A 16,926-nucleotide genomic window follows, 5' to 3' on the forward strand; every position below is an offset into this window, starting at 1 on the left:
AGTAGATAAATAGGTACCACTCCAGTGGGAAGGTAAACGGCATTTCCGTGCGCTGCACTGGTTCACCAGAAGCGGCTTAGTCATGCTGGCCACATGACCCGGAAGCTGTACGCCGGCTCCCTCAGCCAATAAAGTGAGATGAGCGCCGCAACCCCAGAGTCGGTCGCGACTGGACCTAATGGTCAGGGGTCCCTTTACCTTTACCTTTTACTGTTATCATAGAGCTGGAAGGTTCCCCAAGGGATATCTAGTCCAGCGTGGAACTCGAACCTGCAACCCTGAGCTTAAGAGTCTCATGCTCCTATCAACTCAGCTATGCCAGCTATCCAATGGGAAATGTTCCCCCTATGCTTAGTTGCTGTGTGAGAAGGGACAGGGGACAGGATGGCAGGATGTGGGCCCAAACCAACCCATAAGCCAGACATTCCTCCGCTTCTGCCTTAGGGGCTAAAGTGGGGAGCCCAATCCAAACTGGTGATAGTGAGTAGGGAGCTAGGAGCAGTGGCAACTCCAAATTAACTACCTGCTGGGAGTGGAAGACACTATATCTGAGGAGGTGGTAAAACGGGGAGTCGGCGACAAAGAAACCCACAGACCCATTGAACATGGTGGGCTTTGGAGCACGATCCTATTCACATTTCCTTGTGAGCAGGTCAACACGCTCTCTGAAGCCTGTGCTGGATATTGGTTATTCTTTGAAACTCTTTTGCCCCTCTGCCTTTTTTTCTTTATCTGATGTACACAATGCTTCTGATTCCAGGACCTGTTGCTTAGCAACCTTTATGAACAAGAGCAAGGCCTTTCTCCCCACCCCCACCCCCCTCACTTCCTCTAAGTAGGCCGGGCCACACAAGCAAGTGAAGTTACTGACACCAGCAGGGAGAAAGAATTGCTTAAAAGTTACGTAATCTTGCAGTTTGGCTTTGAAGGAGGCCTCCACATGGCCAAGTATGTGTTCTTGGCTCCCGGGCTGACGCTGCCCTTCAGCCCTCTTTCTTCTGAAGCTTTCGAAGAGATCAAACGCCATGCAGGCCGAGCCTGGGAACAGCACACGCAAGAAGACGCCAGCTGCTCCACCACCTATTCTGGGGCTTATGGAAACAAAAAGCTGGATGGCTCCGCATATTGCCACGTTACCCCCTCCTCTCCTACCAGGATCCACAAACCTCACCCTCCAGAGTAAGCATTTTCTTACAGGGAGGTCAAAGCTGGCCCATGAAGAAAGGGCAGGGGGAAGATGATGAAAGCAAGAATCGTCGTCTTGACAGTGCCATCTTCTGCCTGTCTACTCACAAGTAAATCCTGCTAAGTTGAATGGGACTTGTTCCCTTTTAAAGGGGTGGTACTCAGGCCGAAAAAAGTCTTGGACTGGCACTGGTAAAAATGATCGTCCGTAAAACTTCAAGCCAAAGAGTTTTTGCACAAAACTGCAGATAACTGGCTGTCATGAAACTGGCCTTTGACACCCTAAAAGATGGGCCTAACTGCTTTTTGTGTGTGTAAAAAAAGCAAAAATGCTCTCATCAGGCAGGTAGCTAAATCTAGAAGGGTGTGGAAAGGATGAGCAACTAACCTTGGGCTTTGATATCCCTCCCTTTGACATGTTTGGTTGTTTGTTTGTCCTGAATTTGTGCTCCTTGCTATACAGCTCTGGATCCAATTAGTGCTGTCTGAAAGCAAACATGGAACTCTTAGATACACGTCCTAAAAAACAGCTGGTTGGTTGCTGAGATACAAAGCACATTACCTCACAAAAACGATTTAACGTCAGTGAGATAAATATGGATTAACATCATACAGCTAACAAGGTCTTATTTGTCATTCGAGGCTTAAGAATACCGGGTGAAAGTTTATGAGTCAGTGTTATATCGTTAGGTGTCAGTGAGTCAATTTTTGCTGGTGTTCAAATGGATGCTTAAGGCAGCATTTTACTTGTCTTGGCCACATGATCTTGTTAATTTGTTGAAAATATTTGTGTTTGTCATATATCACTAGAATATAGTTTTTCTTCAACCTAGTGATTGTATTCGAGGCTCTCAGATTCACTGGGATAGCACTGAGATCTGTGGCAGTTTTATTTTTAAATCCTATTTTTGTTTTGTCCAACTTTCATCTTGCACTGAAGAATTATGAGTCGTCAACACGCTCATCTCAGCTATCTGCCAATCACCCATTCCCACCACCCTTCTGAGTAATACCCCTCCCCACCTTCTCACTATATAGAAGGATCTGGCAACTTCTGTTTCAGTGTATCTGAAGAAGTGTGCATGCACACGAAAGCTCATACCAAGAACTAACTTAGTTGGTCTTTAAGGTGCTACTGGAAGGAATTTTTTTATTTTGAAGAATTATGTGAAAGCTTTCATCCCAGATCCTGCACATTAGCAGGTTTGGTAAAAAACAACAGGCCTGTCCCCATTTGAGCATTATTTGGCTGTTAATCAACCTTTTCCCCATTTGAATAGACCCACAAACATTTGAATCTGTATCTGAGAAGCAACTTTAATCTCTCCCATTCATCCCAGTAGGCGTTTCCTTTTGTGGTTGTCCCCAGCTTCTAATTTGTTGATTCTCTTCTGTTGACTAAGTGCCAAGAGAGCATGCATGCACATCCTGAGTGTGCCCATACTAGCTAGTGGTCCTTCATTCTACTATCCAAGCCTGACCATCAAGCCTAACCAGTTTGACGCTCTGCAGAAAGCACCAATCAAGGGTGGTAAAAAAATGTCATCCAACAGCAAGAGCTTTTTCTGCAGATTTGAATTATGTGCATTCATGTGCATTGCAAAAATCTGTAAGTATTTGAAAGGGTTCTCACTTGCTGCTTATGGTACTGTGTCTAAAGTAATTGTGTGCAAGTAGTAATGCGGGAAGAGATGGTTAATGGAATGGCACCAACTGTATAATGAGAAGGCCTTGAGAAAATTGTGTGCATCATTTATAGTTAATGATAGATGGTAGAAAAACTTGCAGTGCATCTTATGCTTATAATAACAAATCTAGCAGTTGTGGAATATATTTAAACAAGCAAGCAGTGAAGCAATCCTCAAATCTTGGAAGATCCTGGGTGGTCAGCTTAAGAGTCGTGCTTTGATATCCTTTCTTGTTAGTAAGAATAGAGTTAATTCTGTGTGTGTGTGTGTGTTGTTGTTTTTTAAATTTTATGTACATGCTGTCAGTAAGGAGAAAATGATCTCATTGTTTATGCCAAATTTCATCTTATAATGAAAAACAGCTGCTCATATTTGCTATATGACAGATCAGAAAATAGGAGTTGTGCCCATCAGTGAAAATACGGTTTAAACAGACACATAGATGAGCTTGGGGTCTCAGTTGTGGCAGCCTATAGCATCATAGTTCCTGTAAGCTAAACTTCTGTCCCATACAGACCATTAGCAAATCCTGAAATGGCACAAGGGAGAAAACAGGCCTGATTCGTATGTTAGGAGTGTGACACTGCAGCTGCCTGGATCCAATGTTGCTCTGGAAATGCTTGTATAAGAGAGTCATGTAGGAGAGGCAGCTCCTGTGAGGAATGCTCTCCATAACAGCCCTGCACCTGCCTGAGGGCTGGTCACTTGGTATTTGCCCTTTCTGTACAATTCCACTGTTTCAGTGTAGAGTCATTTGTTTTATTTAGATATCCTTCTCTTCATTAGAAATTCTCAGAATGGCTCTCCTGATTGTAAAAGAAATATGACAATGATCAAAGCAAGGCAAATAATTACAAACTGAAAGAGCACCATGGTCAGATCAAACAACAGACCACCATAGCTTGGGATAATTTTTCAAATAGCTTTCAATCTGACACGTCAGGAAACCAGGTGATGTACGTTTTGAAGTCAGGGATGTAGAACCTCCAGTCAGATCATAGAAATAATAATAATAATAAGAAGAAGAAGAAGAAGAAGAAGACTATTTATACCCCACCCATCTGGCTGGGTTTCCCCAACCACTCTGGGCGGCTTACAGCACATAAAAAGATGTAGAACATTAGGCATTAAAAATTTCCCGATACAGGGCTGCCTTCAGATGCCTTCTAAAAGCCAGATAGCTGTTTACTTCCTTGACATCTGATGGGAGGGCGTTCCAGAGGGTGGGCGCCGCTACCGAGAAGGCCCTGTGCCTGGTTCCCTGAAACCTCACATGTCACAGTGAGGGAACCGCCAGAAGTCCTTTGGTGCTGGACCTCACTGTCTGGGCTGAACAATGGAGGTGGAGATGCTCCTTCAGGTATACTGGGCTGAGGCCGTTTAGGGCTTTAAAGGTCAGCACCAACACTTTGAACTGTGCTCGGAAACTACTGGGAGCCAATGAAGATCTTTCAGGACCGGTGTTAAATGAAGCATGCACCACTCCGGCGAGACAGTCTAATAATAGAATTGTAGAGTAGAAAGGGACCCCAAGCACAATATAATCCAACCTGAATATAGAAACAAACCACTCTTGTTTTGGGGTGCATTATTTTGTTTCTCTGTGCTTATCATTTTTTTACCTTTATTACGGCCGCAGGGGTTTCAGAAGTGGTCCTGGCCTCTGGACCTCTGAGAGGGTCTGCCACTATAAACACTCCTGTTGTACATAGTTAAGTTTCCTTAATTTTGGAACACTATACAGTAGTTTCACAGACCTCTCCAGGGAGATGGCACAGCACTGTAGCCATACCGATCCTTCCAAACCTAAGAAAAAACCCTGTATTGGAAGGGTGTGACCAGAGGGAGTGTGTGTGTGTGTGTGTGTGTGTGTGTGTGTGTGTGTGTGCAGAATTCACCACTCCTCTATAAACTGCCTCTATAAGCTTTTAAGATAAATAGGAATGGATGTTACTGCTGCAATGGAGCAGCAGTGATGCCCTGCCCCTTGTAGCCTACTGCACTAGTTAAAAGTATCTCAAGCTGCGGTGAACTCCATATATACCTTGCCCTCCTTGCCCACCCTCTAGAAGCCCTCCATTAATATTACTCATAGCCAGACAAACAGATATTATACTACCATTCCACAGGTCAGGGGGAACTCCAAGCAGCAAATTATGTTCCTTGGCTGGGCATAATTTGTGGGAAAGGCGAGGGAGTGAAACTACTTCTGAATTGATGGTAATGCCTTTTCTGTTGCTGTAGCTCTTCACAGCATTTCTTGCATTTTAAATATTGATCTGGCAAGCATCCAGACTGCACATTATCCAATCCATCATGTCTTCAGGGTTAGCGATTTTATGTATTTTCAAGCCCTTCAGATGTCAGTCTGGATTTTCCTCCTTCCAGCTTAGCCTCCAATGTGGTTATTCTGTCATTCAAACAGGGCTGTTGCTCTGTTCTGGAGTGTTCTGTTCTCTTGCCTGTTCACAAGTTAAGAAATACTCTTGCAGAGATAGTAGGATGTGAATGCCTCTGTTATCCTGTGGTGTCCTATATCTGTCCTTCAGCCTGTAAGTGGGTGAATCTGACAATTTTGGTTTCTTGTTCTTCCAGTCTTAAACTCAGTTCTCTACATTTTCTCATCAGTTTGCAAATTTTTAAAAATCCCCATGACAATTTGTAGGCCTATCAGTGCCAATACTTCCCAATATCACAATTTTGTATGCAGTTTTATTTCATATACACAGTTTTGCTTCATATAATGTATTTCAGTATGTTATTTCCGGTAATAAAGGCCATTTGTGTGCACATTGTGTATGATCATATGTGTACACATTGTTTGCGTGCAGAACGGCATTGCAAAATTAACAGAAGTCTGAATTTTGAGGGCTGGCTGTGTTTCAGAGTGTGTAGGGTTTCAGAAAGTGTGACTTGCTTAGGTTCTCCTTCAGATATGAACTGTAAGGCAGCTATAACTGCCATATAACTAGGCAAAGTGAGGCAGCTGATCGTGGGTGTCATGAAAGGGCAGCTAAATGTAAAGGTATCTACATAATTTACTATTATTATATAATTACTTCCAGGGTATGGAGAGTTGCATGGTGAGATTTTCTGCCTCAGGTACCAAAATAACCTGGCTGGTGTTGGGTACTATAGACACCTTGATTTGTTGGGGTCATTTCCAACTTTACCTCAGGCAGCAAAATGTCTTGCCTTGGCCCTGTCAGTGAGCTTCTGGGCCTAATTTATGGTGCTAGTACTAGTATATAAAGCCTTTAATAGCTTGTTGGGACCCGAGTACCTAAAAGTATGCCTTCCCCCAAAACCAGCTATCTCAGACCCTACAATCAGCAGGTGAGGCCTTCTTGGCTGTATGTCCATGGCGTGCTGTCTGGTTGACCTGTGACAAGGCCTTTTTGGTGGCTATTTGTGGACTGCCATCCCTGGTGAAGTATGTCTGTCTCCCTCATCACTGATTTTCAGGAGGATTTTAAAAATATTTTGGTTTATCCATTCATTTAAGGTTTGAAGGACACTGGTCATGGCAACCCTGAGATCTCTGCTTGAGAGAACATTTTTTAGAATGGTTTCATTATTGGCTCCCTCGGCTTCTTCAGGGGGAAGGACACAATATAAATTGGATAAAATTAATAAAAAACATCGAACTCAAATGCCTAACCCTTATGTAGAGTTCACTTCTTACTTTTCCTTCCAGTAATTTCTACATGAGTTCATATCTCCTTTTGTGTTTTTTCCAGAGTGTTTTTGATAAACCGGCTTCATTATCTTTCTGGAAACTACGGCAATCCTAAACATGGTGCGACAACTGACAAGGGTAAAAAGAAAGAGGCGTGACTCCTATGATTTTGTAGCAAATGAGGGGGGCGGTTGTAATCGGGCTTTAAAACGTCAATTCACGCTGCAGCCGGGAAAACCAAGAAGAAACTTTCTGGGCGAGAGAAGTCTTTGTAAACAGCCGGACACATAAGAGAAATATGAAGGGAGATACAGTGTTACCTTGGGTTACATACGCTTCAGGTTACACACTCCGCTAACCCAGAAATAGTACCTTGAGCTAAGAACTTTGCTTCAGGATAAGAACAGAAATCGGGTTTTGGCGGCGCGGTGGCAGCAGGAGGCCCCCATAGGCTAAAGTGGTGCTTCAGGTTAAGAACAGTTTCAGGTTAAGAACGGACCTCTGGAACAAATTAAGTACTTAACCCGAGGTACCACTGTATAAATATGTTGGATAGCAGTGTATACAGCTGGCAGCAGCTGTGGTATGCTGTGCTGGCAGGCAACCTCTAGATGGTGCCATAGAGCAATGCTCATTCCAAAACCAGCCAGAATCTAATTCAGCTGAGTTCACAGAGCTATCTGTCCCCGTCGCATTAATGTGCGGCACATGGAAGGTTTTCACTCTCACGTCACAACAGCCTTGTGAGGGACATTAGACTGAGGAAATGTTTCTTATCCAAGGCTGCCCATTGAAATTCATGCTAAACAGAGATTGGAAGCTCTCAGATGCACACCCAGCTATTTATTGACTGCAAGGATGCATTTAGAGGTGACACTCTTACTTGTTATTCATATGGGATTGTAAGTAGAAGAGAGTGGCTAGGCCAGCCCTAGACAAAGGGAGGTCTTTGGTGACCTCCAATTCTTCGATGTCTTTTTTTAAATTAAAAAACACACATTTATTCAAAAGTTCAAGCACAACATTTTCAATGAATATATCCCCTCCACAGACACCTGATGATGGCATTAAAACATCCTGTTTTTCTTCAATAAAAGAGAAAAAGGGAGACCAGATTACGGTATATCAAAGGTATCTTTTTCAGAGATGCCTTTGATTTGTTGCCAATGGTCTGTGAGGCGTTCTGATAGAGTAATACTCCAGATGTTATTAACCCAAGCCTCTGTTGGTATATTAGATGTTCCTTTCTGTTGTTGGGCAATAACTAGTCTAGCTGTTGTGAACAGGAAGGAAATTAATTCTTTAGAGTTAAGGGTGGATTTGGGGGTCAAATCCTAGTGATAATAAGGCAAGTGCTGAATTAGGAGGGATAGATTATTTGGTGATTTTGGAGGTCAGATGATAAACTTTCCCCCATTTGTTCAACTTCTATCTGTTACATGATTTTGATGCGGAGTTTCTACACATTTATTTCTGTCGCATAAGACAATGCACATAATATACACAGATTTGATTATAATCATTCCCACCGATGGTGTTTCTTGAATGCGCACTGACTGATGTTGTTAACTTTCCTGCATGTGAGAGAAAGAGAAGAACTTTAATGCAGCAGTGGCCGCACAAGTTAATTGCCAGCTTCATAGGGGAAAACAAACTGTACTAACTTTTGCTACAGCTTGTTGAGGGGATATCAGAATAAACAGCCCAAGACAGGCACCCCCTGAGCCCACTGTCCTCTATGCTCAGTGCATCACCAATCTTGACATTCCAGGTGCTCACCTGACTTGCCTGCCCCTAATTTCTGCCACAAAGAGGACTTATGAAAAATCAGATGTACATGTTATCATGCTCATCTGATAGTAATGTATGCGACTATATCTTCTGTATCTTGGTCTATTTATGTTTAAATTATAATAATTATTCATACATGTGCATATATATTAACATATGCAAATACATGTCCACTTCTTTCTTTTCCCTTGGTGCTACATTTTCTTTTTATTTTCTTTTATTTTTTTGCAATGCATAAGTGGCCACTCTACACAAGGTAGACAAAAGCAGGTATCTAGAGAAGAGAATTGAGAATATTCAATAACAGATTACTTTTCCATCCAGGTTATGCTTGCATCTGATCTAACTCTATGCATGTTTCACTTATGAATGAAAAGCAGTTGTGTCATGCCTTGTCATTTGTAAAAAAAAAATGGATTCAGGGAAATTCCCTGTGGAGGGAAAAATCTTTTTCTTGTTTGTCCCCTCTAGGCTGTCATCCAAGTTTCTTAAAGTCTTCAAGTAATAGGAAGAAATTTAAACACCATTCCCAACAAGTGAGTAGAGCACTAGATATTTGTGTGTTTGTGTATGTGTCGCTTGAGGACCAACTACTCATTATTTGCAAATGGATGTGAACAAGAGCACACATACACACAGCATGAAGCCACTTCTTGAGAAAAGCAGATATTAGGAGTTCCAGATATGGGCGGTTGGGTTTTTTCCTTTCAGCAATAGGCTGGAATTCCCTGGGATTGCAAGAAATGTGATAGGTGCTAGCAGTGCTTTTTTCTGCTTCTGGGGGTACTCATGGATATGCGGTACCGGCATCTCTCTCACTCTCATTGTTGTTGTTGTTAAAAAGTGTGGCACTTACTGCAACAACTTCATGGTGAGTACCGGCATCTGTTTTTCTAGAAAGAAAGCACTGGGTGTTAGACAGATTGAGTACCTCCTCCTGCCACAGCTTCTCTCCCCAAATAGACATTTCCGTGGAGCTCCCCCACCCCACCCCCGGGGTAGAAGAGGAAGCACATTCACACCTATGTTGTGTAATTTCATCCTGAACCTTAAAAGTGGATCCACTGCCCAATGAAGACTTGTCATGTTGGAAGGCATGACATGCAAGGCCAATATAGCAATTCTTTCTTCCCCCTTTGCCTCTCATTGTCTACACCTGAGCATTCTGAAGCAGGGAAGCTAGTGAAAATTGCATAGATGAGACGAGCAAAAATGCAGAATAATGAGCCTGCAGTCTTCCAGCCATGTATCACAGAATTATCCTATTGGCTCCAGCAGGATTCCCTTGAAATGTGGCTGGCTTTTTATTCTCTAGTGGCCACAAAGTAAAGTGGTGCGAGAATTGGAATATTGAGTGATGAAGACAATGTGTGTTCCAGTTTATGTGAGATTTTCACTTATTTCATGGCCAAGTCTTGGATCTTTGGGTGCCGGCTTTATAAGAGAATGTGCTCACAGATGCTGCTCCTTCTGCTGTAGTTGTGAAAGTGACCTAGCAATGTATGGCTTAGGCGGTTGAGCACTGACTTGACAAGGTAAAGCAGCTGTTGCCAAAATGAGGCAGTCCAGCTTTTTGGACTACAACTCCCATCAGCCTCAGCTGGCACATGCTGCTTGGGGCTGATGGGAGTTGTAGTCCAAAAACAGCTGGAGTTGGCAAAGGCTGGTGTAAATCTGCAGGCACCTGCAGGATGGTCTAAATTGCTTGAACACGTGATGCATTTTTTGAAATGTGGAAAATGTTATTCTCCCCTTGCTTTTCTCTTAGTGGCAAACCAGCTTTTAACCCTCCTCCCACCAGCAGTAGTTAAACATAGGTGTAGAAGTGTTTGAGTGGCTACTTAAGAGGTGGGGAACCTGTGGCACTCCAAATGTTGCCGGACTACAACTCCCAACATTCCTGCCCTTTGGCCATGCTGGCTGTGGCTGGTGGGAGTTGGAGTCCAATAATAGCTGGTGGGTTGAGGCTACAGTTTCCCCATCCGTGATTTACTGGATTGTGCTTGTGACATCATTAATAACAACACACAGTTCCTTCCCTTCCCACTTCACTTGTTTGATAAAGGTTACCGCGCTACTTACTCATTTTAATCCATAAACGTTTGTTGCAACCCTTTCATTTTTGGGTAGTTATATTTCATTTTATTAACCCCTACAGCGATGCCCTGCCATTTCGAAGATTGCCTTCTAGTTTACTAATATATATTTTTTAAAAATAAAAATCCTTTGGTCAAATGGGCACACCCCATTTCCAGCACTTAGGCTGCACACATCTCTCCTTTGCATGCACACTCTCTCTCACAAACACTTCACAGAAGCAAGCAGGCTTTCTCTCTTGCTGCAATGCTTCTGTTGCATCCTACAGGGAAGACTATGCTGCTGCAGGATTGGGTCTAGCACTACTATAGAGCAAAGGAGGAGACCCATTATCCTGAGATTTGAGGCTTGTATTTGCATGCACTATTAAGAAGCAGTGCCCAGAAATAAGAGGCTGGAAAATGTGCCTTAAGCTGGGCACATCACTGCAAATGCAAGAGCATCTCTCCTTACATTTTCTAGAGCAGGTGTGGGGAGCCTACCCGCCTCTCAAATGTTGCTGCCTACAACTCCCGTCATCCCTGGCTCTTGGCAATCCTCAATGGGTGATGGGAGTTGCAGTTCAACAATAACCAACAAGCCAAAGGTTCCTCACCTCTGTTTGGTATGATTGCAAGCTCCCTGGGGCAGGGACCTGCCCTTTGGTGCCCCTGCAAACCACCTTCCACATGGAGGGCAATTATGTCACAAATACCCTGAAGGTATATGTGCATCCTGGCATAACATGCTGATATTGGGACCAAGTTCTAGTGAGCCATCTCTCAAATTAAGCTCTGACAACAGAGAGGGTGTTTCTGCCAGGAGAATAATTACTGTTTTCTCCATGTGAGAGGAGGAAGCAGAGCGTGGAAACAATGGGACGTGTTTGTGTTCAGTACTCGTAATATTTCAACTTCAACTAATGGGATTGCGGTTCATTTTAGAAAGTGAGGTTTGCGGGGCTTCTGTTGAGGCAGAGCTCAGTTCCTGGATGCGGAACGTAACCCAGGAGAGTGGCCTTCAGCATGCACAGAGTGTGCTTCCCGTAAGTGCTTCCTGTCACTCCACCTCAAGCATCCACTGGGAGAGCTGATAGGTCAGAAATGGTGACTTCCAGCCAAGCTCAAGTGCTGGTGCCTCTCATTCTAGAAATTTAACACCTGGAATTTATCCAATGGCTCCAAATGTTGCTAGCTCACCGATGTCCAGGATACAATTCATGGCAAACAAAACAGTAATGGCAAAGAGGGCACCCAGATGTATAGGTAGGTGTGTTATTTATAACTGATACAACTTTACAATCTCATCACCTTATGTTCAATTCCTTTGAAAAAAATATATACAGATGAATCATAATGCAGTCATCATTCCATCACCAGCAGTACCACTGAATGAAATTCAGCAGGCGATGAAATACCCCAGGGTAAACGGTGAGCACTCCAGATTCCTTTAATTGGTGGAAGGTTTGTTGGTTTTTTTCATTTTCCCATGGCAAAATTTCCAGCTTTTGCTTTTACTTTTTATTCCCCCACCCCCGTTAATTATAGGGAACCAAACTGGAATGAAACCGGGGACACCATCAACTGCAAGTCAGGATATTCTGACCGGGTGGCCTGTTACTGGGAGTTCTGATTCAATGGTAAGTACAGGTCTTTGCAAGCTATGAATTGTATCCAGTGGAGTCCCTAAGACCGTTGGATGTCGCCTCGCATGCCTCCTTCAGGCAACTCCTGCAGCCAAGCTGGTGCCAAATGTATTGCTCTGCGTTCCTTTGGACCACATCACCGAGGCCGAGAGGGAGTTATACAGGCAAAGTCAATTCAAATCTAGTTTTGTTCCAATCCTCCTTCCTGCTTCCTACAAGGGGCAACACTGAGACTGAGGAGGAGGAAGCTGACAGCCACTTACTGGCAGATAGATGGAGGCTGGCTAAGGTTCGCCATCCCTGCTTTGCTGGACCCTAATCACCATCAAAGCCAGTCGAAACTTTACTTAAGTATACCAAGTGCAGCTTCAGAGTGTAGTTAATAAATAATAATAAGAAAAAGGAAAGGGACCCCTGACCGTTAGGTCCATTCGCGGATGACTGGCCGAAGGAGCAGCTTCTGGGTCATGTGGCCAGCATGACAGAGCTGCTTCTGGTGAACCAGAGCAGTGCACGGAAACGCTGTTTACCTTCCCGCTGGAGTGGTACCGATTTATCTACTTGCACTTCATGCTTTCGAACTGCTAGGTTGGCAGGAGCAGGGACCAAACAATGGGAGCTCACCCCGTCACGGGGTTTCAAACCGCCGACCTTCTGATCGGCAAGCCCTAGGCTCTGTGATTTAACCCACAGCGCCACCCGCACCCCATAATAATAATAATAAAATGATCTTCCAGAGAAACCCTAACATGATGGCAGTAATGGAATTGAAGTGCTCTATGAATGCCATGTATTATGTGTTTTGTTACTGAATCCATCTCCTAAGGAGATAAAAGGTGGCAGCAGGCACAGAAGCAATGCACACTGCTACAGCCAGCCACCACTGACAAGGGCTGATAAGGGGATCATGCGCCTGCATAAGTTCCAGCCTTCGCACAATCAGCACCACTCCCCATTGAATACATCTCTCCAATGTGTGAGAAGTTTTGGGAAAGGGGTTGGCAGGAGCTGGGATCAGGGGTCATGGCCTACTCTCTCTTCTTCCGTGCAATCTTAATGGAATAGAACATATCCTAAAACCCTGTGGATAGCTCAGTGGGTGGAGCATGAGACTCTTAATCCCGGGGTTGTGGGTTTGAGCCCCATGTTGGGTGAAAGATTCCTGCATTGCAGGGACTTGGACTACATGACCCTTGTGGTCCCTTCCAACTCTACAGTTCTATGAATCTATGACTGAACAACTGGGCCTTAGTGGCAGGAGAAAAAGACACCCAATTAAAAATCGAGCAAGTTTGAAGACTCTTTCAGATCTATTTAAAAAATCTGTAAATTTGCCTTTTCTGTCCTGTCCTATCCACGGATGTTCTGCTGAACATCCATGGATATTTATTTTCAAGCGAACCTGTACGCTGAATGGCATTTTCCATCTCATTTGTTTCAGGGGTTGCAAATCATGGAAAAGGTGACTCAAGATCTTCCTGACCTCAACTGACTGCAGGTATGGCCATGCCTAAACTGGAGCCAGATCCATGTTTCTTTGAATCAGTTACCAACTCCTGGAGAAGCAAGGTCCAAACATGGAAGAAACCCCATAAAATGTGTTGCAGTATTCACTCAAAAAGAGCATATATGGTACCCGGGAGAGAGGGGGGTGTTTAGTCCAGGAAAAAGAAATCTTACAATAATAGTACCAGCAGATACTGGTGGTACCAGCAGATTTCAAGAGACAGTAAAGAATTTGCCTTTTTAAAATTTGCTCCAGAGATTTGTGTGTGCTCTGATGCACACACTGATTTCTTCTGAGCATGGGTTTTGTTAATTTCATTAGCAGGAGGGGAGCACATTCACATCCATTTAGAAATGCTCATACCAATTATATGAAATGCATTGGAATAGTCCTTGCAGGTGGAGAAGCTTTACTGCATCTCTAGAAAATGCATTGATACTGGGGGATGGGGCTGGAATTGTGAATTCATTCTGGTTTAATCTTGTTGATAAAATACTTGTCCACACAAGAAGTATTTGCACATTACTATCTACTCTGCTTCCAATGTGCTTCCACTGCTAGTTAGCCACAATCCATCTGTGTCCTGAAGTTTCTTGAGAAATGCTCCCCTTTGATGTGTTTCTCTCCCCCCCCCCAAAAAACCCCTCGGCCTCCATGCTATGTGAAAACGCAAGCTGAGGTTAAGCGGATGTGTGTACAGTTCAGACAGCCTTTTGTGCATGCACTGATGACAGCTTTCTGAAAAGGAGTTGGTAGGGAGTGTTGCTGGTGTGGGAAAACAAATCAGGTCATGCACATCAAGAGAAAGCACCCTCACCCACTCTCTGGGGGATAAACAACAAACACATTTAAGAGGCCATAGATGGTTCAATCAGCCAAAGGCTTGGTTATAGAGAAATGTTTTCCCTTGCCCTGAGCAATTCCTACAAGAGATCATATGTATTTTTTGGTTCCAGAACCAGATGTTCTAAACCAGGGATGGAGAACATGTGGCCCTGCAGGTGCTGCTGGATATGAATCAAATTATTCCTGCCCATTGGCCATGTTGGCTGGGGCTGATGGGTAACACAACATGCTCTCGAGAATCACAGGTTCCTCAACCCTGTTCAAAACCTTTAGCGCGGCACTATTTGTTATGTTCTTATGAATCATCGGTGTAAATTTATGGATTAAGAAACAGAAGCTGGGCTGAAAAAAGCAGCTTGAGGAGGGGAAAAGGGTTTAGGAGGAACACCTTCAGCTTCCTCCCAAGCTACTATTATTTAGAGCAGAAACATAATCTTTGGTAGCTTTTCTTTTTAAGGAGAATGATGCAGTAGTAGCTACTACCTTTAAATATTAATAGAAGATGTTTCCAGGAATTATTTCTGAAACATAAAGGAAGCATATTTCACTGCTTTACTGTAATGTAAACCATGATAGTGCAGCCTTATAGTTAATCCCCCACCCAGTAGCCATTTGTGACAAGGAACTGCACATTTAGTGAACATGCAGAGGTTGAACAGAGGACCCCATCACTCCTACACACCCAGTATAGAAACCAAATGGGCTGTTGTTGGAGGAGGGAGTCAGCCCACAAGCTACCATTTTTTTTGCAGGCTAGGAACTTTTGTGGCCTTAGTTATATGCCTATATGAATGTATTTTAACTTGTAATTCAAGCATTGGCATAAATTCTACAGGGCTAGAAAAGGTTTAAAAAGACAACACTGTCCCTGGAGCCTGTTGCATGATCTATTCCTAGCAACACATTCACCGTGTCTCAATTTAAACTGAAGCACCAAGTAACCCTGGAAACATAAATAGGAATTTATCAGAACAGCACTGCCAAAGTAGTATCATGCTAACTTTTTATTTCCCTAGTTCTTCTAGCTAGACAGGCATTACCAACTTTCTCCACCAGCATTTAACAGCATCTGCTCTGTTTTCAACATTTGGGCTTGAAGTGCTATTGCTTGTGGATCCAAACAGCACCACCCATACCCAAAAGAGAAGCATCACCTGGTTTGGGCAAACTCCAAGGTTTTCAGAAGTACAACTAATCTTTAGGGGGAAAACTTTGGCTTGCAAGTGTGGGTGGGACAGAAAAACTGCCCAATGAGGATTCAGCATGCTTTGGGCCACAGAATGCTGTCTTGACAGTTGGGAGGAGGGGAAATGGAAACCCGGGGATGAGAAGAAAATAGCCGAGTCCTGCGAAGTAATCACTCCATACTGCAACGTTTTGTTTTAGGTCTCCCTTCTAAATTCCTTATTCTCTGCACACCCAATAATGAAACAATGGGAAAGAGAGGCACACATGATGCCAGAGTATAGCCAACTTTGTTTTTTAATTAGAGTATATATACTTCCAAACTGGATACACTAGAAATTGGCAATGCAACGTAAGATGCAAAGAAATATACCAGTTACTGTCAAAATGACCCTGTACAGCCTTATAATGCAAAAAGCTTTATACAATACAAATTTCCATTAATGTACACAAACCTTGACTGTGATATTTGAATATGATACAGCAAGTTAGAAAGGTCGGAGAGGGGAAGCGAGAAAAGTGCTGAGAATGTAAGCAAATTACTAGATGGAAAACAAGAAACCAGCCTATCTTAAAGAATGCATAGTGAGAAAAGCAGATACAAAGTGAGCATGTTGGTAGAAATGTGAAGTCTTTTAACAAGCAAAGGATATCTGTAGGGAGCATTCCTTTCTTTAGCTTCAAACAGCAAACCAATTATTGTATATGCAAGGGCTTTGATAAATACTGTATTTTTTCCCCTTAAAAAAATAAAAACATTTCCTGATGCATCTCTCTCTCTCTTATTTGGAAATCATGTATAACTAACTTTCCAGAAATAATTCAGTGTTTCAAAGTGCTAAATAAAGCTGCCCAATTACATTAAGCATCACTATGACAGACAAATACAAAAAGGAAATGGTTAAACCCAAGGCATTCAGTTGCTTAGAGCATTGTAATACTTTCATTCCTTGAAGTTCCTATGTTATATTGCACCATTTGGTTTACAGAAAATATTCCTTTAACATTCCTATGCTTGTGTTCCAGCTGACAAACTGCTTGGTCTCTCTCCCACTACCCTGCCTTTTAAAGAAAGACTCACTGCTTGACAGTTTGGACAAATCTAACCAGAACCGTATTGGGTATACAGTGGTGCCCCGCAAGACGAATGCCTCGCAAGACAAAAAACTCGCTAGACGAAAGGTTTTTTCATTCGCGATTTGCCTCGCAAGACGAATTCCCCTATGGGCTTGCTTCGCAAGACGAAAACGTCTTGCGACTTTGTTAAACCGTTTAAACCGTGCTTCGCAAGAAGAAAAATTCGCTAGACAGCAAAAATTGCGGA

At 43.2% G+C, this 16,926-nt stretch overlaps 1 protein-coding gene across 1 annotated transcript; it reads left to right on the forward strand.

Moving 5' to 3' along the window:
• Window positions 1–237: 237 nt before the first annotated feature.
• Window positions 238–16,372, forward strand: LOC310714639 (uncharacterized protein C4orf51 homolog). The gene is made up of 6 exons (XM_083520161.1): window positions 238–1,179; window positions 6,614–6,690; window positions 8,815–8,879; window positions 11,765–11,849; window positions 11,967–12,058; window positions 13,506–16,372. Exons 1-6 carry the CDS (start codon window positions 941–943, stop codon window positions 13,554–13,556), a joined length of 609 nt encoding a protein of 202 aa, XP_083376287.1. The 5' UTR covers window positions 238–940; the 3' UTR covers window positions 13,557–16,372.
• The last annotated feature ends 554 nt before the right edge of the window (window positions 16,373–16,926 follow it).

The sequence above is a fragment of the Podarcis liolepis genome (assembly GCF_965112155.1).
Source record: "Podarcis liolepis genome assembly, chromosome: 9".
Taxonomy (NCBI): domain Eukaryota; kingdom Metazoa; phylum Chordata; class Lepidosauria; order Squamata; family Lacertidae; genus Podarcis; species Podarcis liolepis.

Bases quoted from the DNA above. Each gene is read 5' to 3' on its own strand.
- LOC310714639 (XM_083520161.1), top strand. From the start codon at position 941: ATGGCCAAGTATGTGTTCTTGGCTCCCGGGCTGACGCTGCCCTTCAGC. The intron at 6,691-8,814 runs GTAAAAAGAAAG...TGTCCCCTCTAG, and splicing joins TGGTGCGACAACTGACAAGG to GCTGTCATCCAAGTTTCTTA. The intron at 8,880-11,764 runs GTGAGTAGAGCA...AAATATATACAG, and splicing joins TTAAACACCATTCCCAACAA to ATGAATCATAATGCAGTCAT.